Raw genomic sequence first — 23,164 nt, forward strand, 5'->3', positions numbered from 1 at the left:
TGATGTGATACCTGTATATTCTGTGTAATATACTGATGTGATACCTGTATATTCTGTGTAATATACTGATGTGATACCTGTATATTCTGTGTAATATACTGATGTGATACCTGGTTCTGTGTAATATACTGATGTGATACCTGGTTCTGTGTAATATACTGATGTGATACCTGTATATTCTGTGTAATATACTGATGTGATACCTGGTTCTGTGTAATATACGGATGTGATATCTGGTTCTGTGTAATATACTGATGTGATACCTGTATATTCTGTGTAATATACTGATGTGATACCTGGTTCTGTGTAATATACTGATGTGATACCTGATTCTGTGTAATATACTGATGTGATACCTGATTCTGTGTAATATACTGATGTGATATCTGGTCCTGTGTAATATACTGATGTGATATTCTGTGTGAGGGTACACAGGTTTCACTGTATACTGCTGTCAGATGTACAGTGTATTTTTCTCCTCCCTGCACATGTGAATATAAATGTCTGATACGTGACATTACCGGATACGTTAGACATGCCTACTTAATAAAACAAAGCACAGAATAAATCTTAGAGTAACCATAGAAGACTCTGCGAGGACAATAGAGTACAGTGCAGGAGTAGGAGTGACACAGGATTGCAGAGTCATGCTTACTCAAATACACTGCAAAACCACAAAGGGCTGCAAGTAAGAAACATAACAAAGCATGACATTACAAGACCGGAGGAAGACGAGACCTAATAAGGAACAGACATTATACAGCCCTAGGAACAGAGAGGCAGCAAAAACCGTAAGGGGGGATTCACATACTGCTGAGGAACGTAGAAAAACCTGCAAGTACCGATGTGGAGTAGGACCCCTTACCATACACTGGGTGACATGCAGAACCAAAAATCTGATGGATGGGGTATGCGGGATTCTTATTCCAGCAGGCACCACAAACAGTAACGCTGTTTGTAATGTTTGATCCCCTCCCCTGGCTCCCCACTTGCTATAATCGGAGACCCCAGAGTATAAGAATAGCAGTTTTGCCTGAACATAAATGCAGGTAACTAAAGCAAAATAATTGACGTGAACAAAACCGCATCGGTTATGCGGGTTGATGTTCAGTTATGTTTTGATCAATAGCTCAGCCCTAACAACCCCTATAATCTACCTTTTCCACAATTTATTTAACCCCTTCCATATCTCCGCAGCAGTGAGAAGACGTCTTGGCTCTCTCCATTAACCCTCTTCGCATAATCTCTGCCCTGTGTCATCGGTCTCTGCCTTCATGTGCCAGGGGCAGATGTGTACAGCTCTATTGTATGAGCAGCCCCCGTGCGCTATATGTCACACTGCCCCATTCATTATGGATGTGCTGGCGCTGTCATCGCCCTATTAGGTTACTAGGCCATTCATTATTAGTGAGTGACACTATGGGAGAACAAGAAATGCACCGGGAAAGAGGATACACACACGATACACTGAAAACAATCGCAAAGTAATTTGCCAAGTTGGGTTTTCAGGGCACGATGGCCCCATAGACCTTCTTGGATCTAGTCACACAACTAATGTTTTACTGGTCCATGTGAAAGAACCGAGAAAATCCCAAACTTGCTATTTCTCCGATCCCTCAATAGACTCATGTCATGTCAGATTACCCTCAAACGTGCACTCGACAGTGATTGGTCACATGTGGGAAAGCTGGGCGACACCCAATAAGACTTACTGTAGAGCACTGTGCCCAGCTTTCCCATACAGTAAATGCAGTAATTCGCTGCTGTTCCTTTATTGTTACAAAAGCAGGCATTGTTGCCACTCAGGGGTCTGAGAAAGCTGTGTTAAACATAGAGAACACTAATTAGTCATTCCACGGCATTACATAATGGGATATAGATTCTGTGAAGACGATATTTAGCAATTCAGCCCCACAGGATAGAAGAAGCGCAGATTATTATTATTTCAGGATAAATTCTGTAAGGCCAGCCCTGCACATTACATGTATATTGTCCGAACCCACTGATTTCAGCAAGGCCGTCCGACTGTCTAATGTGCACAGGTTCCTCTCCACTCCCCCTTATGGCCGATGTGAAAGGAAAGAAAGATCAGGAAGTTGGTTTTCAACATGTCCAATCAGTTTCTTCTCAGGGGACCACATGGCTGAGTGGCCACTAGTCAGAAGACATGCACACTTGGCGGAGTCGTCACTAGTCAGAAGACATGCACTCTTGGCTGAGGGGTCACTAGTGAGAAGACATGCACACTTGGCTGAGTGGTCACTAGTCAGAAGACATGCACACTCGGCTGAGTAGTCACTAGTGAGAAGACATGCACACTCGGCTGAGTAGTCACTAGTGAGAAGACATGCACACTTGGCTGAGGGGTCACTAGTGAGAAGACATGAACACTTGGCTGAGTGGTCACTAGTCAGAAGACATGCACACTTGGCTGAGGGGTCACTAGTGACAAGACATGCACACTTGGCTGAGTGGTCACTAGTGACAAGACATGCACACTTGGCTGAGTGATCACTAGTGAGAAGACATGCACACTTGGCTGAGTAGTCACTAGTGAGAAGACATGCACACTTGGCTGAGGGGTCACTAGTGAGAAGACATGCACACTTGGCTGAGGGGTCACTAGTGAGAAGACATGCACACTTGGCTGAGGGGTCACTAGTGAGAAGACATGCACACTTGGCTGAGGGGTCACTAGTGACAAGACATGCACACTTGGCTGAGGTTCACTAGTGAGAAGACATGCACACTTGGCTGAGTGGTCACTAGTGACAAGACATGCACACGTGGCTGAGCGGTCACTAGTCAGAAGACATGCACACTTGGCTGAGTGTACGTGTGTGTGCACAGGAGGGAGGAGAGAGGAAGGCATTACAGAAAGAACACTGCTATGATCTAGGACACAAAGGGGACAGGGAAGGGTTAAAGAAATGCAGGCGCTGCAATGCCCCGGTTGGGGTGTACTACTACCTACAATACAGTATAGTTTGCAGACTTCAGCCTGAATGTTTATTCTGTATTATATATCCACACAGACAGAACTTCCTCCTCAGCAACTGGGCCATGAAATTAATTCTTAACATTTGGCAGCAGAGGAGGCAACAACGTGTTTTTTGGAAATAAAACAATGAAATAATGTCTCTTATCAGAATGTTTATACTGTGCCAAGAATGACACGGAGACAGCACAGGGGTTGGTTTCCACCAGGAAACAAAAAAAAAATCCATTCACGTTGTTAAAGGGACCACAATCCTCAGTATGAAGGGGGTATGGGGCCAGTTAAGTGATGGCAGCACCCCCGTCAGGTGATTGTCCCATCTACCTGCTATGCAGACAACCACAAGCATAGAGGTAAGGTGTAGAGCAGGTGGTCAGGCGTTCCTGACCACACTGGGGGTATCGGGGGTCAGATCCCAATCAATCAGAAGGTAATACATATTTTACGATTGTCATGACATCTTTCAGGTAGGGTATACCTTTAAGCTATGAATAGTAGGAAGCCAAGAGTGGGACCCCCGACACCTTATGTCTATAAAGAAGTAGATTTGTCCAGTCCCAGAATTGGGAAAAGTTTGATTTTATTCAACATGGTGCTGATCTGTGCGAGGTGAAAATGTCCTACAGGAAGCGCTGGAGTCCTGGGTTTGAATCCCGCCAGGAACAACATCTGCAAGGAGTTTGTATGTTCTCCCTGTGTTTGTGTGGATTTCCTCCCATTTTACAAAGACATACTGATAGGAAAAAAATGTACATTGTGATCCCTATATGGGGTTCACAATCTGCATTTAAAAAAAAAAGAAGGAAGGGCTGGCTTTGCTGTGCAGGTAGTGAGCACACAGAATTTGTTGTCTCAATTTTTTCATTAGTATACACACACATATATATATATATAATTTATTTCAAGCTAGCTACTAAATTGTCCACCACATACCTGAATTCCTTGGCGCTTCCAGGTCCTGGAGACGCAGACAAGCTTCGCGCTTTTGTCCTTCCTCGAATAGGTTTCCCGCGGTTGAGGTCTTCCTCACAATCGCAGGCTGCAAAAAACAGCGCTTCCTCTACGTTCACACTCTTATCGTTGCCGCACGTCTTGTTCTGGGGTCGCTCCATAGTGCAAATGGGAATGCCTCACTCACAAAGAATGAAAAGACCTAAAAGAGAAAGAAATAATTCAGGTCATGTATTACACCGCCATATAGGAAAGAAGAGCCCGGCTCCATGGACTGATGTGCCGAGTGAGTGACACCTCCGACATCCCCACCCAGCTGACTACAAGACGCACCAAGGCTTGTAGGGAAGCGAGAATTGTCGGACTACCTGTCTGTACTAAGAGGTTACTAATCCATACAAGCCTTACTCTCTGCATCTGAAGTCTGGAGGAAACCCCACCCGGCTTCCTCTCTCCGAGTCTGGGTTAATACCAGGAACATGAAGGTCTGCGGATTACACAAACAGGATAAAGTGTTGCCGAAGAAGTACAAACATGCGGGTCATTACATTGTGGCGAGTAACGTTACGGAATTTACCTTGTGTGACAGCGGCAGACATTGTTCTGCAACCTAAGATTACAGAACATCGCCGGCCTGTGTTTCAATCTGTTGTTTTTGACTCCGTTCCCATTGCGTGCTTTATGGCTGTGAAGCGTACCCAAGTGGATATGTCAATACCTACATCCCTAGAGTCATCTCTGCAGCGCTGATCACCATGGGCCTGGTCTTGGCTATCCCGGCAAACTGGCGAGCTGCAAACAGCCAAGTATTTTCTCTGCACAGTATAACAAATGGCCGACCACAAATATTACAGGTCAGTGAGCAGCAGCCATGTCTCCCAGGAGGACCAGCAGCTGTATGCAGTACACAGGTGTAGGTGTAATACTTCACTTATCCAGCGGCGGCACTGCAGGAAATTCAAACACTTTCTAACCGATTCCTGTACAGACTAGAACTGATCGCAGGGATCACAACCAAGAAAGGGGAACCTTTACAAACAAAAAGAGAGTGTTCAAAGTGCGCAATCCCTTTAATAACATAGGACATCAGAAAAGCAGAAGCAAATATTCAGGAGACTATTGGACTAGATAAGATGAAGTCCATCCAAAAGCGGCAGTGGGAAGGATTTAGAATATTAGTCTACGTATGACAACAAGCTGCATTTTGAGATAGAGCCAAGATCGTTCTGAGCATTCATTTTGTATCATGAAAGGAAGTGATTATTTCATGTTCAGGAATACAATAAGCCATCTGTTATGTAAGAAGCCGCTCAAGGACTGCCCCGAACCCTCGTGTGACTCAACGCCTATGGCTTTCTAGCTGTGACCCTGCACAGTCCAAGCTAAAGGCCACGATACTGGTTTGGTTCAGGGTTTGGGTGACTTTGGCTGAGATACAGGTCCCAAAAAGAGTCTCTAGTATTGGGGTGAAACTGGCCTACAGTGGAGGAGATCAAAGAGGTGCACGTGAATGGCAATCTGGTACACGGGGTTGAGTTAAATTCACCTTCCTTCTTCCACTGGCTCATTCATGTTGGATTTAGGGATCCTGGGTTGGTTCAGACCCCAAGACAAATGATTGAACCAGCCACCATCTCCTGGGTTAATCAGTCTCCTCCCTCCACTCCTGTTTTCACCTCTACTTACCCGTGTTAGGGTCTGTCCACAGGGAGTTTTTTGGCAGCAGATTTTGACAAGGAATCCGCCTCAAAATCTGCTGCCAAAAATGGCTCCCAATGACTTCAATGGGAGCTGCTCGCTTCTTTTTTCCGCTAACTAGTAGCGTAAAAAGAAGCACGCTGCCCTATTTTGACGCAGATTCCGTGGCTGACGTCAGCCACGGTGTGAGACTCCATCCCCATTAGGCCCATTCATTCGGGCCTAATCCAGAGCTGCACCAGCATTCAGTCGTGGCTAGCCGCGCAGTATGTTCACTCTTGGAATCCATTTTCCGCTGTGTGAACATACCCATTTGAAGCTAGCTGTACTATAGTCTGCCGCCCCAATAGGACAAGTAATACCTTGTTAAATTGGAGGAGGAAGGAAGCAGCGGGACAATCCGGGGTGGACAGGGGCTGGTGCCAATCACATGATAAGAGGTCTGAACCAACTGGTAGAAGGGTAAATTTCACTCCCTGGACATCCCCTTTAATTAAACATCAATAATTGTATAAGGTACTAAAAACAATCATTTTATTATGAAGCCAGAATCAATAACTGATTAACTCCAACTCAACCCAAGACCGCGACTCCAACTCCACGGCTCTGATATAAAGGGATATCACTGTGACTCCATCACGGTCCTGGATAACAGATTGGAGGTGGTTTGGGGGGGGAGGGGATACATTTTCATGAATAAGGTTGCCTATAATATGATACCATTAAAAAAAAAAAAAAAAAAAAAAAAAACAGAATTACCAAAAACTTCCTAAAAATTTTCACCAAGCAGAAGTTACAGTCACTTCCACTAAATGGACTTACAAAACCTTCATATACAATTGCTACAAACCCGCACTTCCTATTACTTATTATCACTTATGTGTTATCTTCTATACACTACATAGTGTGACCAATTAGAGATAAAGTACAGACATATCCATTAGTTCTATGTCCCTATTCATATATAGAAATACAGACAAGGTGCAAAACCAGGCGAAACTCCCAACGCCCCACCCCCGTTCCCCAGAAATAGACGAGGAACCCTCATACAACATAATGCACAGTTTCTATCGCTATCATACACAGAAGTGACGGCTCCACCTCTCGCAGCAGGTTTCAGTCTATACATCTATAAGGAAGCCGTCCGACATCAAATACAGGAAGAAAAATCGCAGTAAACAAAGATGAATCATCTCCAATCTTGTAAAGACCAGGAAGTAATAAGTCACCGACTTGTTTTGGAATGAACGAGGAAGGAGTAATGAAAAGCGGAGGGGTATTCCCAAATTCTACATCTATGAGAGGTCACTAGGATAGGCCACCACTTTGTGACATGTGCAGTCACCTGTACAATTGGGCGGAAACATTATATTACGGAAAATAAGATTTCTTAGACCAGGACCACAGCGCTATGGGGGCCCGAGGTTGCATAGAGCTGATAGGAGCCCCATTGGATTCTACATTTGGGCCCCGGGGTTTCAAGGTAAACCTCTGACCGGGACGCCTTCTTCCATTGCTCCATGGTTCTGTGTCCTGGTAGACAATTATGTTGATGAACAGGGGTCAACACGGGCTCTGTGACTATGCAGGTCCAGCTGGGACACGCTGCGTGTTTTGACACCTTCCTATTAGCTTATGTGATAGCAGCTCTTCTATAGGATCCGACCATGTCGTCTAGTTTGTGCTTCCCATGTGCACCCATGACTGTGGTTAGAACCTATCATTGACCACTTTTGGTAGGTTCTAACCACTGAACACCCCATTAGATCTGCAGTGACCCAGTCTCCACCATCACAATCTTCACCTTGTCAATGTCACTCAAGTCCTTGAGCTTGCCCAACGTTCCTACATCCAAATCAAGAAAGGACTGGTCCCTTGCTCTCAAAGTCCTCATGTCGTCCAATACCAAAAGAAATCTACCTGTCAGATGTCGCCCGCCGCAGTGATGTGCCAATAACAGGTCACCACTATGAACGAGACATTACAGGGCTGCTTTACAAATAAGGAGCCAAAGTGGATACTGCGGCCATAGGAAGGAATCTCGGCATGTCGGAAAACCTTGTTTGCGAAAAAAGTTTACACAACTATATTTTTAATCAAAGTTGTGATGTTTACTGTGGGCTTTGGCCTCCTGCCCAATAGAGGGGCTCACATGAACCACTTCTCGCTCATCCAGAAAAATCAATGTCATGTATCTGTTCATCTCCACAGTTCATGTGACGGGACCTTATATTTGGAGGGTGACCTGGTAAGAACTTCTTATTCATTCAGTCATGTGCTTTTCTGGGTCAAAAGTTAATGGGAATGAGGAAGACTGGGGGTGTAGCCAGGGACGTGAAGTTGGGGACAGTTTCTGGTAGAGTCATAATCGGAGGCGAAAAAGAGTTAAAGGGATCCTATCATTAAAATAAAATTTTTCTCTCACTAACACGTCGGAATAGCCTTAAGAAAGGCTATTCTTCTCCTACCTTTAGATGTCTTCTCCGCGCCGCCGTTCAGTAGAAATGTTGGTTTTCTTCTGTATGCAAATGAGTTCTCTCGCAGCACTGGGGGCGGTCCTCCAGGGCTCAAACAGCACAGGGGGCATCCCCAATGCTGCGAGAGAACTCTCCAGCGCCGCTTCTATTTTCGCCTGGAATAGCCTCTCCCTCCGTCTTCAAACTTCTAATCATACGCAGTTGGGCCTTGGCCAGAGCCGACTGCGCATGCCCGCGGCAATTTTCCTGTGGCCGCATACATAGTAAACTGGTGTAAGCGGCCATTTACTTGTGGCTGCTTACACAGCAAGCTGGGGTAAGCGGCCACAAGAAAAGGGCTGCGGGCCTGACAGCAGAGCCGACTGTGCATGACTAAAAGTTTGAAGCCAGCGCTGGAAGAAGACATGGGAAGAGGCCGTTCCTGAAGAAGATGGAGGCGTCGCTGGAGATTTCTCTCACAGCATTGGGGACGCCCCCAGTGCTGTTTGAGCGCTGTGGCCCGCCCCCAGCGCTGCGAGAGAACTCATTTGCTTACCGAAGTAACCCGGGATTTCTACCGAACAGCTGCACGGAGAAGACATCTAAAAGGTAGGAGAGGAATAGTCTGTCTTAAGGATATTCCTATGTCTTAGGGACAAAAAATAGCATTTTAATGATTGAATCCCTTTAATGACTCTGGCTTCATAATAAAATGATTATTATGTATTAATAGCATATCATTAACTAGAAACATATTTTGTTATAGATTTACTTTCATAGGAATCAATCGCTTGCTATTTAATGAATTACGCTAGGTTCAAATTAGCGTTCGGGTTTCTGTTTGGGTAGTCTACTTGGGGACCCTCCCGAACAGAAACCTAATTCGCTTAAAAAAACAAACAAACAGTTACCCGCGGGACCGATAGACTATAATAGGGTCCACCAGGTTTCCATCAGAAATGCATTTTTCAAGTGGAGAAGGGGATGGAAACCCCAGACAGAGATCCATCGCTGGTGCTAACCCAGCCTTAGAGGATCTCTGGCTGCCAGCCATCTATGAAGGAGTCAGTAGTCCGAGTCCATGGTTTGGTCCTCCGAGATCTTCCTATTGAGCCCCCTCTTCCCATTGTATAAGTATACGACATGTTATTGGGTGTAAGACGTATCTAAGCGTCACCTTTATCCTCACCATACCCTGCATTACATAAGGCGATGATGTAACAGGCACGGTGAGAAGAGTTCGCACGGCTGTGATAAGGTTTATCAAGAGATGGTCAAGGGTCAGGGTTCACAGGTCAATGCCCTGCAGGGTTATGGAAACCAACATGTAAAAAATTGAATGCTAAAACTTTCACTCCTTTACATCTGCTAGCTTGGCCTTTGACCATATAACACTACTGAGAATGGATGACGTATTTTACCTCTATACAGGAAAACCTGGTCATTGATTTTTCTTGGATGTAAAGAGTGAAATCTCAGTCTAAGGGCAAGTTAGGAGGAGTATAATACAAATGTATCTATGAAATATTGGCCACACGCCGACCTGAATAAATCCTTCACCCCATATACATAAGAGACAGCACAATATATAAGATAGATGGGAAAATAATAAACATGGAAAGGACATTTGAAGGCTACACGCACATGGCCAAGTGTGCAAGTCAAGGGATGGCCGGGGTGGGGGGTGGGGGGGGGTTGGTGATAATCTGGCACAAATCCCTTTCTTGAGCAGAATATCTGACCCATTCCCGTTCTGCACCTCTTCAGCCTGATATTTTTCCAGCTCCAGCAAATCTATACCAGTTCCCGAAAAGCATAGATGTCCATTCTGGTCTCGTTAATAAATCAGGCGGTCAGGACCTGATACACCAATCTTAATGTGTCCCAATGGACGCACGAATCCTCGTAAATGTGGTGGCTCCTCCATAGCAGTAGATTGGGCTTAAAGGATATGTAACGCAGCACAATTCCCACACCACTGGCGTGGGAGCTGCAAAAGCATCAGTTGTGACAATGGCCGCAAATGGAGCTTAAACACGAGAATTGCGACTTTTTTTTACGTCAAATATCTGCCCCAATCTGTTTTCATGGCAATGACCGGCTACCACAAGGCCACAGGCCCTCCAGTACGCGCACTTTGTTGCAACTTCCTTCCAATGACGTAGGAGCGACATCCGAAAACAAAGGGCCTACTGTGCGGCCGCAGAGATGACACTGCCAGCTGACAGCCGTCCATATGCTGCTGTGAGCAATGAGGAGGCCATACATGGCGGCCCTAGCCCAATAATATGACTATTATACACAGTACAAAGCTCTAGATCTCTACATTACCTTCCAGGCGACATCTCTCCAACCCATAGTAAAGGAATCCATGCCATGGATGGGTAACGTTGCGCTCTCTCCTGCAGAAGCTTCTAGGTACGGGGTGAAGTGACACTTTGGTCACTGTGGTGCTCCCTGTTAAAGGTTAACCAAGACTTAAAGGGCTGATAGGACTTAAAGGGAACCGGTCATGTTGAGCCTGGTGTCAGCAGCTTTCTACAGAGCAGGAGGAGCAGAGAAGATTGATTTATAGATTTTAGGAAAAGGTTCAGAATTACTTGAATTTTTTTCCATTTAATACCTGCGTATTCTGGGCTTATTATGCCGAGGGGTGGTCTTACAGCTATATGTACTATACAAACATTTCTGAGAGCCCCTGGTAAAACCGGACTCCCAAAACCTGAAGGAGCAAGGATTTTACCAAACAGAAGTTATATAAGTTTGTAGGAAAATATTCAATACAAGGGCGGGTTCACACCTCTCCACGGGGAAAGCGCAGAAGACGCTCACGGGCGGTCAAGTGAATGGGCTCGAAAACTGACCGCCAGGTTTCCGTCTCCTGTCCAGTTTCTCTCGGCAGAAGACGGAAACCCGAAAGCGGAGACCGGGCGCCCTAAAAGTCTGCTCAGCTCCTGCCACTCCATATCCGAGGTCCTGGGGGCAGCTCCTGAGACAGCCATCGGTGGTCCGCAGATGGGGAGCAATGAGGTAAGTATTGGGGTTATAACCACCTTGGTATGAGAGCAGTGATGGGGTCCGGCCACTGTACGGGCCAACAAAAGTAATGTGACATGTCAACCTCTATTTTTTTGTACGTGCAGCCCATTTACGCACTGTGTTTGAGACCCCTGCACTGTAATGGAAACGCAATGGGACCAGTTCCAATTAAAGGGGTTTTCCACTAATGACAATCTTCTTATCTCATCTGCATAAATGTCTGATCACTGAGCGTCCGATCCCTGGGAGCACAAGAACAGGAGCCCCCAAATACCCCCAAGTCATGCTCAACCTCCACTTTTGTAACTGCAATGAGACGGCTGAAGTCTGTTGTTCCAGAAGTCTTATGGCCAGGTATGCGAACCAGCACCCTATTCACATGGGGCACTTGGGGACCCCGTTTTTGTGATCACTGGAGGGTCCCAACAGATGAAGCCTCCGTGATCATAGTCTTAGAATACAATACTATGGAATATAAACATGTAGAAAATCCTACAGGCTGCCACACCATTTACTTGTAGGCTCTCCAGGCAGACACCTCGCACAGAGAACAGCCAAAAATTACAGATAACCGGGCCCCTCTGACAAACGTATGAATAAAGAAAGGGCTCATTACCAATTCCTAAACTACAACTCCTAATATTCCAGATGCGGTCAGAGGACGCTGGGTGTTACAAGCGCAGATATACAATGGTCACCCGAAATCCTCTACAGCTCTCCTCTCAAACTGAACGTGCCTATGTCCTTAAATGGGAATAGAGAAATAAGCCAGATCTAGCCCCATCTAGTGGTGACATCTCCCCTGAGAACAAAGGCCAAACAGTATTTCCATTCTTGCTGCATTTGTAATGGTCAGGTAGTCACATGAAGCCGCTGAATGTAAGTCGACCGGTGCCAAGACTACAAACCGGCCCAGCTCGGACTTCTGCTGTCTGTTTTATGGTTAATAGACATGTGTATTATGTGTATTTCTACCAGGTAAATATTCCCTAACAATCTCAGAAGATATAAAAGTACTGAGCATCAGTACACTTGTGATAGAAAACTTACACGTAGCTGCAGCAGCTTCTCTGTGAGAGTCTGCACCTATATTTTTGTCTCCCCCTCCCCATAGACTTCTGTGGGAGCATGGACACTGTCCACCGTGAGATGAAAGGTCATCTTGGTAAAACAAGACAGATTCACCAGAGAATGGTGAGTGAGCGAGTATCTTAGAAGACTGGTGTAGGGGGAAAAAACAGAAGTGGAGAAAAAAGTATTTTCTGTAAGAAGATATTACAAAGTTTCTTGTATTTATAGAAGTCTACTAAGATTGTTGAGAGGTGAGAGCGTGTGCACCCGAGCACTCTCACTAGATCACGTCTTAAATCACTTCTGTTCTTCCTTATTGAACGGATTCCTTCTTATCAGAATGGCAAACAACTCGGATACACCTAGGCGGCTTCTGTAAGAAGACATAGAAGGTAACCAGGTGTCTGACTATATACATAGCACATGTGTGTGTCAGACAAGTGCCCCCGCCCAGTCACCGCTACACCCAACCACACAAGGTAGATAAGGCTCTGTTCACACTGATGCAACAAACATGCACTTAAAATGAAGGAAACTCCCTTAAAGAGATCCAAAAATTCTCACTAGCGTGTGCCAACGTTAGCCAACATGATTCTGGGCATGGTGACCCATCAATCGGTCAAACGCCACGGGGGCGGTGCTATGTAGTGCGGCGTCCATTGGCCTCAGTGGCTCTGCCAAATCTGCATTGGCGGCTACTATAGTAGACAGTAAGTCACGACTACCAAAAGTTGTCGTATGGGTCTGAATGTTGTGGAAACAGAACAGTGTTTGGTTCCGATAGTTCCAGCTATTTATGCCAAATCTTTTGGCCCCATCCGCCAATCTGAATTGGATGACAGTAGTCACTCATACTAAAAGACCCTCCGTTATCATACAATGCACCCACTTACTGCAAGGACATGATAGGATTACACTGGGCTACAGGGTAACAGCGCCACACTGGAATACAGGCTGTGTCTGGTATTAGGCTAGGTTCACACAGAGGAATTTGAAGAGATTTTTGGGTATTTTACCATCTCAGATTTCTCTCCCAATTCCAGCATTGAGGGAACCAATAGGCTTTTCACCATGGGTTTGCTTGCTGACTAACCCAAGACACAAAGGGGTTAATTAGCAGTAATTTTGTGCCGCAAGTTCTGGGGCTCAGAGCGGAAGGAATCTTATTCCAGCATTCTGAAAAAAGAAGCTTCCTTGATAACACTTAAGCCGGGTTCAGACGGAATCCGCGTCAGAATCCGGCACAAGAAACCGCCTCCCATTGAATTCAAAGGGTTCCTTTTTCGGCAAGTGGTTTGTTCCCGCTAGCGGAAAAAAGCAGCAACATGCCCTTTCTCGAGGCGGATTCCGCAGCGCAAACACTCCCTCCTGTCTAGGCCCATTCGTTTGGGCCTAATCTGGAGCTAAATGCCGCGACGGGATGCCATGCACTGTATGCAATGCACCGGAATGCAGTCGCGGTTTCTGAGGTGGCCTCTGCCTCAAAATCTAGTCCATAAAACCCCAGTGTGAACTTACCTTTATAGCTTAGCTCAAAGTGAATGAGGGTATATAATGGCCTCCTGCGTAACTCCCACACAATAGAGTGACCCACGTGGTGCCCCCCCACACACACACACTATAATGGCCCCCTCCCTGTACCCACAGACACAATACACTAAGTGCCCCCAGACTGGGACTATGTAAAGCAGCACATCTGATTGGGGGCAGGGCACGTCTTGTAACACCAGGAGGTCTCTTCGCAGCCTCTCACCACAAAGTTTTGGAACCAGTGGCCTAATGGAAATCTTGAGTGATAACTAAAGACTTTTAGACGTACACCCAATTTGTGATAAATGTTGAAAAAAAAAAAAAAAAAAAAAAAAAAAAACCATCTTAGGCTTCTAATTCTTTAAATATTGAATTAAAAAATAATTGTACATAGTAGGTCACATCGTATGTAATGTGGAAAGTAATTTACTAAACAAAAGCTGTCTGGATTATATACTGTAACAAGCCACAGACAGATGCCGACCACAGGTGACAAACACATCTGTACGTGTGACTGCGAATCCCAAGTACAAGAAAGGCAGAAAGTCATTACCATACCAGGCACGGAGGAGCAGGATCCCTGAGTACTCGCTGCCGGCAGGTCACGCCGTCTCCTCTGATGCCTGACTCTCCTTGTACCGCCCCCGCAGTGACGTCACAGCTACAGGGAATGCCGGCCGGCTGGTTTTCCCGGCTTGGAGTAAAGTCCATTAAAGGGGTTGTGCAGGGTTAGAAAAACATGGACGCTTCCTTCCACAAACAGCGCCACTCCTATCTATGGGTTGTGGCTAGTGCGCTACTTAAAGTGTACTTCCAGTTATACATAAACTTTCCTTAAGTAAATAGAAGAAACTTTATAACATATCTAATAAAAGAAATCTATTTTCTTCTCCACATTAGTCTATGAAGAAGGGAGGGGCTAGAACACCACTCTGCTGCTCTGTACACTGCTAGGTTTGTAGAGAAGAGGCCATTAGTGCACATAATGAGGAGATAAATCAATGAACCATCCGGCAGCAGAATCCTACTCCACTCCTCCCTTCTCCATAGAGTTGTATGTGTGAGGCTGACTATGGAGATGGATGTCAACAAGCAGATTGAGGATAAGGAGAATGGCTTAATAAATGGAGAAGGAAACAAATCTCCTTATTAAGATATATTACTACGTTTCTTATATTCACCTGAACTATTCATCTGCCTGAGCTGGAGGTACACTTTAAGAGAGACGTCCCTTTTGGATAATCCATTTTAGTTAGAGGAAACGTACAAGGACCGCATCATCGCATGTCCAACTACAGAGGCCCCCAGAGGTCAGAGGTTATTGGCAGGAAAACCCACAGGCATATGTTTAAAGGGATTGTTCTAATATTAAAGCTCATTCCTTTACTAAGAGTCTGATTGGTGGTGATCCGACAACTTGGACCTACACTAATCAAGAGAACGGGGGTCTGGGCCCCCAAATGAACAAAGCACTGGTCGTGCATACACATTGCCACACTACTGAAAGTTTATAGGATGGTCTAGGATCGGATATATGCCCATTACCCTATAGCTGAACAGACATCCTTGACTTCCCCACGACATTCATACATATCAGTCCGCCAGGGCTGCTGGGGGTCCCCGATGTTGCATCCGGCAGAAGATTATGCAATAACCTAGTAATGTGCCATAATATAATATGGACACTGCTCTACCAAGTGGAAGTGTGTCAATAATGATCTCAGCGGTCTTTATCTATTATTGGAAGTCTTTTACGATATAGATGCTCTGGCCGTTCTCCAGGGACGGATACATTACACTACAAAGCTTATCTGATTTCCTTAAAGGGAGTCTTACACTAGAATGCAGCCCTGCAGATAGATAGGTTAGGGTCAGCCCAATCAAAGACCATTTTCCCCCTTGTGAACCGATGCCAACACTGCCAAGATGCACCCTTGCCGCTGGTTAGAGACATCCATTAGGGCTTCCATAATATAGCTAGAGCAAGGGCAGCGGATACCTAACACTCACCTGACCAGACAGCTGTCAGCACGCAACGCCGCTCAAAGGGACGTTTATTAATAAAGTGATTGATGTCCAACACATGAAGAGAACAATGTGAGGGCTGCACATAAAAGCTCCCGCATAGTCAGAGCCTCACTGATTTGTACTTCAGAGCAGCGTGCGACTACCACCATGACGCAGATTACGGTACTTGACTAGCCCTGGGTAGAGATTCTGGCTAGTCAGGGCACTATGGCCTGTTCACACACAGCAGTATTCATGTGATATTATATCATTTACATGTTGTGACACAAGGTTTAAAGGGGAAGTCCAGCCATCATGGTCACTGGATCACACATACATGTTACATGTTGGTGAGGTTTGTGATCCTGGACAACAATTTCCAAAATGACAGGACGCCTCAATAGCTGGGCAAACACGATACATGTATGTTTTTAGAAACCTGCTGATCTTGGAGTACGCGCATGGGGCCTAGACTCCCCCCAGTAGCAGATGTCGGGGTAGATAAGGATCAGACACTTACACTTCAGTAACCCCAGTCCTTGTTCTTGGGAAGATAAGTCGCAGACATAGGGGTCCGGCAGTGGCCTCTTCCCATCTTGTCACTGATAACAAAAGCAGATCCTATAACACATGTGAATGGGGAAGTGGGGGAGATCGCTTAAAAAATGCTGTAAGCGAGCATGCTCACACCGCGACAGTCACCTGCGGCCAAACCCTTACCTGCAAGCGCACAGTATTATACAGGACAATCGTGTCATTATTTGTGGCCACGTGTGGGCGTAATGTAAGCATGGTGCCTAAGACTTATTACACATGGCCGACTTAAGGTCTTGCAGATCAGTCCGTGTACCCGCCAGATTTACTCCCCTGGCTCACTTTTGGGTCCTCAACTCCGTCATGTAAAAGCAATCTAATGTACATTGCCAGGATGGATGCTAGAATGGATTGGGTAAAATATATACGCTGTGGATCCAGTAGGTGGCACCACCTGCTGTATCCACATCATGTCAGGTGGGTTAGGGTTGCATATCGGAGAGACAGAGTTCACCTTTACATCAAGAAACTGTCAATGCTCCGGGTGTGTTAGGGGTGACTATCTGGCAAGTGAAGCCACTGATAACAAACCTGGAGCCAAGGTGGCGCCATCTACTGGATCCACGACATCCGAGTTAAGCCACTCCATTCTATAATCTCCCACATTACCAGCCAAACCTTTTTCTTCTAGGCCAGGGCCTCACCAGAGTATGCCACAGGATGCTAGCCACGCTGCCTTTAGCGCTAGCCACAGCATAAGGCTATGGTCACTCTGCAATCAGTAAATATGGCTATCCATAGAGCCCCACTGGCCTGCAGTACGCAGTTTGGTCTACATTGGGGTGTTACGGTTTGGCATGGTATAGTGGACCACCATATTCAGTATAGTGGCAACTAAATGATTTGTGCCGCAGGTTCTGTATCTGAATCCGCGGCAAGATCCCGCACCATCCAGACAGATTGCGGATGGAATTTGGAGCAGATTTTGAGGAGGCATGTGCCTCAAAATCAGAGGTGTGAGCCTACCCCAATGATTGTATAGATTATACTATAGACTCTGCATTGTGTCATGTCGCCCCCTACCACAACCCCTTCCTGTTCTCCTCACACAGCGCCACGTAGACAGAATCGTGGCCATATAATAGGACTCCAAGAAGATTAGAAACTATAAAGAGAGGAAAATAAACAATAGGAACGAGTCGAAACTTAGACTGACCAAATGTTTCCGTGATCGTTAATCTGCAAGTCCAAAAATAGACAAAATCTACAACCCCCCACCCCCACCCCCCCTTACAAGATCCCTAGAGGTGCAGTATCCTAAATAAATAACCCCTTGTGGAGCTTCACTAGTCCAGAGGTAAGTGATGGCCGGCGCCACATGACGGTCTAGGGAGGCGTCACACACAGTAAAACTTTATACAAATTCCTTTGACTACTATATGAAATTTTCACAAGGATTATAAGGAAGGGCACAGGTCACACTAGGGGAATACACAACATCCAGCAATGAGGATTATATCCGGGGTCATATGCGGGATCCCATTGACAGCGATGAGTGGCAGACTTCAGGGGGTTGTACAAGGATTTGGGTGTCAAATATGCAACAAAATCCATGTGAGCCTCCTGCAGTGTGAACACGCCCTGAAGCAGCTCTTATTCATTGGAAAATGTAAAGTCCTAAAAGTTTCTCAGATATTAATACCCGACCATTGTAAGGATCTCAGCCTGAAGGAAAGGGTCCGTACATCCAGCGATCAGGATCATATATGGTATACATACGGCGATCATGTACGGAGAGGTTACACATATATGTATAGTCAGAAACTGCAAAATCTCTCCAAGACACCCCGTCTGACAAGACACCCCTTACCCTGACCACATGTATTCTGACAGATGTTTCAGTTTCCCATACCATAGCCATCTTCCTCAAGAAGACCACGCCACCAACACATACATATATACATATATGTTCATGCATATGTACATCCAATACACATATGTACATCCAGTGATTATATCTGGACACGAACAGGATTCTGGATGGAAACAGACAAGATTCCATTCACTGAAAGCAAGTTATTAAAAATAAACCACAAAGTATATTAGGAAGTTCCACAACTTGTCACTATGTCGTATATGATGCTATATTCCATATACCTAGTATGTATCATCCATGTGGACCCCCACCTCACACAGGAGGGGGCTGCGATGCTTTATGTTGCCTGTTAAGAAGCATCTTGCTTCCCCATCATCTATTATGCTCTATGAACAGGATAGAGAATCTGTGTCTGACTCCTGGGACCCCCATCTGCCCCCTCAGACCACCTCACTGTTCACTTTTACATCCCAGGCACACAGGGCAATCCAGACCCAAAAATCTGGTCCATATATCAGCTGGATTTCTTGGTCCTAAAGTAGTCAGGAGAAGGGACCCCCCCCCCCATTGTCATATATATATATATATATATACACATACACCTAGAGAGAAAGAGAGAGAGAGAGAGAGAGAGAGAGCGCATGCGCACAGGTCAGTGAAGCTGCAGCGAGCAGGACTCCTAATAGGTCACTAGGATGTGAAGAGTCCGGTCTCCCCACTAGGTTTGGATCAGATTTTCTGTATGAGTTCCTATGGGACTATCCCATCCCCATCAGATCCATATACACACAGATAACTTGGGGCCCCTGCCCCCATTATAGTTGGGGGTCCCACCAGTGCTCAGACACATTCTCTATCCTGTGTATAGAGGACGGGGCCCCTTCATTCCTCTCAATACAGAAGCAATGGGTAGAGGGTAACAATGCGGGATTCACAGAAAGGAGACAAAATACGTTAATAAAGTAAATTACAAGATGTATTAATGGCACAAAAACTGACAGAAAATCAAAAGTTGCCCAAAATTTAGCTGCACTGTAACTGCGCCAACTCTGAAGACACATTGCTGGTGTAAGGGCATGTTCACACAGGGGGATTTTAAATTCAGATTTCTGCTATTCATTGGCAGACGCTTCATTTTCCGCTAGGTGAAATAAGTACGGCTGCTCAACCTCCAGATGGAGTGTGCCCGAACCTGTCACTGTACTGAACGGGGGCTGAATATTGACCCGGAGGGTCCCAGCACAAAATCCAATGTCAAGTTTGTTGTTTCGGTCCGTTGGGGGATCAGAACAACGTACAGGCGCTGACATATGGAGCCCAATAGACCTCACTGACTGTAATGGCATCTGTCAGGGGTCTGTTCTTTTATAAGGAGACCCCAGGACTGCAGCAATTGTGGTCAGGGGGTTCTGGACACACTGAGACAGTCTCCTAACAGAAGTGTGAACACAGCCCTATAACCCTGTATGAGCAGGCACACACACTGGGCACATATACACCGGCCATACACACTGGCACACACACACCGGCCATACACACTGGCACACACACACACCGGCCATACACACTGGCACACACACACACCGGCCATACACACTGGCACACACACACACCGGCCATACACACTGGCACACACACACCGGCCATACACACTGGCACACACACACCGGCCATACACACTGGCACACACACACCGGCCATACACACTGGCACACACACACCGGCCATACACACTGGCACACACACACCGGCCATACACACTGGCACATACCCCGGGCACACACACTGGCACATACACACTGGCACACACACTACCAGGCTGCTCGGACACTACACCACCCTCATACACTGGCACATACCCCGGGCACACTCTGTACCAGGCTGCTCGGACACTACACCACCCTCATACACTGGCACATACCCCGGGCACACTCTGTACCAGGCTGCTCGGACACTACACCACCCTCATACACTGGCACATACCCCGGGCACACTCTGTACCAGGCTGCTCGGACACTACACCACCCACTGACAACTTTCACACAAGTCTGACAAGCCCTGAGCGGAGACAAGTTGTGAGCTGACGCGGCCGGTGTGTGCAGCAGCTGGTCCGTACTACTATGGCCTGTCCCCCAGTACTCGGCCTCCTCTGTACATGTGACTTACAGGCCGGCTCCTCTACATCATGGCCGCCTCTCCTCAGGTGCCGTCTTCCGCTGTCTCCCGTCTACGTCTCTCCCATGGCAGCCAGACTGTAGCCCGAGCCCCCCACCCTCCGCTCCAGAATGGGCCCCGAGCGCAGGGGAGATGCCGGAGTGGAAGGAGTTAAAGGAGAGCACGTGATCCCACAGGAAGGGGAGGAGCTTACTGGCAACCAGGCTCTGGAGGGAGAAACCGTAATATGGTGGATGTCTGAGGGATACGTGTGGTCTGCACCGGGGAGACTAACAGGGGAACCATGCTCTGCACCGGGGAGACTAACAGGGGAACCATGCTCTGCACTGAGGAGTGATGGGGGAGTGATGCTCTGCACTGAGGAGACTGATAGGGGAGTGATGCTCTGCACTGTGGAGACTGATAGGGGAGTGATGCTCTGCACTGAGGAGACTGATAGGGGAGCGATGCTCTGCACTGAGGAGTGATGGGGGAGTGATGCTCTGCACTGAGGAGACTGATAGGGGAGTGATGCTCTGCACTGAGGAGACTGATAGGGGAGTGATGCTCTGCACTGAGGAGACTGATAGGGGAGTGATGCTCTGCACTGAGGAGACTGATAGGGGAGTGATGCTCTGCACTGAGGAGACTGATGGAGGAGCAATGCTCTGCACTGAGGAGACTGATAGGGGAGTGATGCTCTGCACTGTGGAGACTGAGGGTGGAGTGGTGCTCTGCACTGAGGAGACTGATAGAGGAGCAATGCTCTGCACTGAGGAGACTGATAGGGGAGTGATGCTCTGCACTGAGGAGACTGATGAGGGAGTGACGCTCTGCACTGAGGAGACTGATGAGGGAGTGACGCTCTGCACTGAGGAGACTGATGAGGGAGTGATGCTCTGCACTGAGGAGACTGATAGGAGAGTGATGCTCTGCACTGTGGAGACTGATGGGGGAGTGATGCTCTGCACTGAGGAGACTGATAGGGGAGTGATGCTCTGCACTGAGGAGACTGATAGGGGAGTGATGCTCTGCACTGATGAGACTGATAGGGGAGCGATGCTCTGCACTGAGGAGACTGATAGGGGAGTGATGCTCTGCACTGAGGAGACTGATAGGGGAGTGATGCTCTGCACTGAGGAGACTGATAGGGGAGTGATGCTCTGCACTGAGGAGACTGATGGAGGAGCAATGCTCTGCACTGAGGAGACTGATTGGGGAGTGATGCTCTGCACTGTGGAGACTGATGGAGGAGCAATGCTCTGCACTGAGGAGACTGATAGGGGAGTGATGCTCTGCACTGAGGAGACTGTTGGAGGAGCAATGCTCTGCACTGAGGAGACTGATAGGGGAGTGATGCTCTGCACTGAGGAGACTGATAGGGGAGTGATGCTCTGCACTGAGGAGACTGATAGGGGAGTGATGCTCTGCACTGAAGAGACTGTTGGAGGAGCAATGCTCTGCACTGAGGAGACTGATAGGGGAGTGATGCTCTGCACTGTGGAGAATGAGGGTGGAGTGATGCTCTGCACTGAGGAGACTGTTGGAGGAGCAATGCTCTGCACTGAGGAGACTGATGAGGGAGTGATGCTCTGCACTGAGGAGACTGATGGGGGAGTGATGCTCTGCACTGAGGAGACTGATAGGAGAGTGATGCTCTGCACTGTGGAGACTGATGGGGGAGTGATGCTCTGCACTGAGGAGACTGATAGGGGAGTGATGCTCTGCACTGAGGAGACTGATAGGGGAGTGATGCTCTGCACTGAGGAGACTGATAGGGGAGTGATGCTCTGCACTGATGAGACTGATAGGGGAGCGATGCTCTGCACTGAGGAGACTGATAGGGGAGTGATGCTCTGCACTGAGGAGACTGATAGGGGAGCGATGCTCTGCACTGAGGAGACTGATAGGGGAGTGATGCTCTGCACTGAGGAGACTGATAGGGGAGTGATGCTCTGCACTGAGGAGACTGATAGGGGAGTGATGCTCTGCACTGTGGAGACTGATAGGGGAGTGATGCTCTGCACTGAGGAGACTGATAGGGGAGTGATGCTCTGCACTGAGGAGACTGATAGGGGAGTGATGCTCTGCACTGAGGAGACTGATAGGGGAGTGATGCTCTGCACTGAGGAGACTGATGGAGGAGCGATGCTCTGCACTGAGGAGACTGATAGGGGAGTGATGCTCTGCACTGTGGAGACTGAGGGTGGAGTGGTGCTCTGCACTGAGGAGACTGATAGAGGAGCAATGCTCTGCACTGAGGAGACTGATAGGGGAGTGATGCTCTGCACTGAGGAGACTGATGAGGGAGTGATGCTCTGCACTGAGGAGACTGATAGGAGAGTGATGCTCTGCACTGTGGAGACTGATGGGGGAGTGATGCTCTGCACTGAGGAGACTGATAGGGGAGTGATGCTCTGCACTGAGGAGACTGATAGGGGAGTGATGCTCTGCACTGATGAGACTGATAGGGGAGCGATGCTCTGCACTGAGGAGACTGATAGGGGAGTGATGCTCTGCACTGAGGAGACTGATAGGGGAGTGATGCTCTGCACTGAGGAGACTGATAGGGGAGTGATGCTCTGCACTGAGGAGACTGATGGAGGAGCAATGCTCTGCACTGAGGAGACTGATTGGGGAGTGATGCTCTACACTGTGGAGACTGATGGAGGAGCAATGCTCTGCACTGAGGAGACTGATAGGGGAGTGATGCTCTGCACTGAGGAGACTGTTGGAGGAGCAATGCTCTGCACTGAGGAGACTGATAGGGGAGTGATGCTCTGCACTGAGGAGACTGATAGGGGAGTGATGCTCTGCACTGAGGAGACTGATAGGGGAGTGATGCTCTGC

At 47.3% G+C, this 23,164-nt stretch overlaps 1 protein-coding gene across 2 annotated transcripts in view; it reads right to left on the reverse strand.

Annotated features, from left to right (window-relative positions):
• NADK (NAD kinase) overlaps positions 1 to 20,468 on the reverse strand; it is a 48,037-nt gene extending 27,569 nt beyond the window's left edge. The window contains exons 1-2 of one of the 2 annotated variants that reach the window (XM_075279600.1): positions 20,327 to 20,468; positions 3,932 to 4,151 (exon numbers count right to left, since the gene is read on the reverse strand). In XM_075279600.1, coding sequence (XP_075135701.1) covers positions 3,932 to 4,110 — 179 coding nt within the window. In that variant the 5' untranslated portion in view covers positions 4,111 to 4,151; positions 20,327 to 20,468. Of the gene's footprint in view, positions 1 to 3,931; positions 4,152 to 14,301; positions 14,375 to 20,326 lie in introns of those variants that run through there. The other variant, XM_075279601.1, reaches the window with a different exon arrangement.
• Positions 20,469 to 23,164: the final 2,696 nt, after the last annotated feature.

This window comes from Leptodactylus fuscus, chromosome 6 (genome assembly GCF_031893055.1).
Source record: "Leptodactylus fuscus isolate aLepFus1 chromosome 6, aLepFus1.hap2, whole genome shotgun sequence".
Taxonomy (NCBI): Eukaryota; Metazoa; Chordata; class Amphibia; order Anura; family Leptodactylidae; genus Leptodactylus; species Leptodactylus fuscus.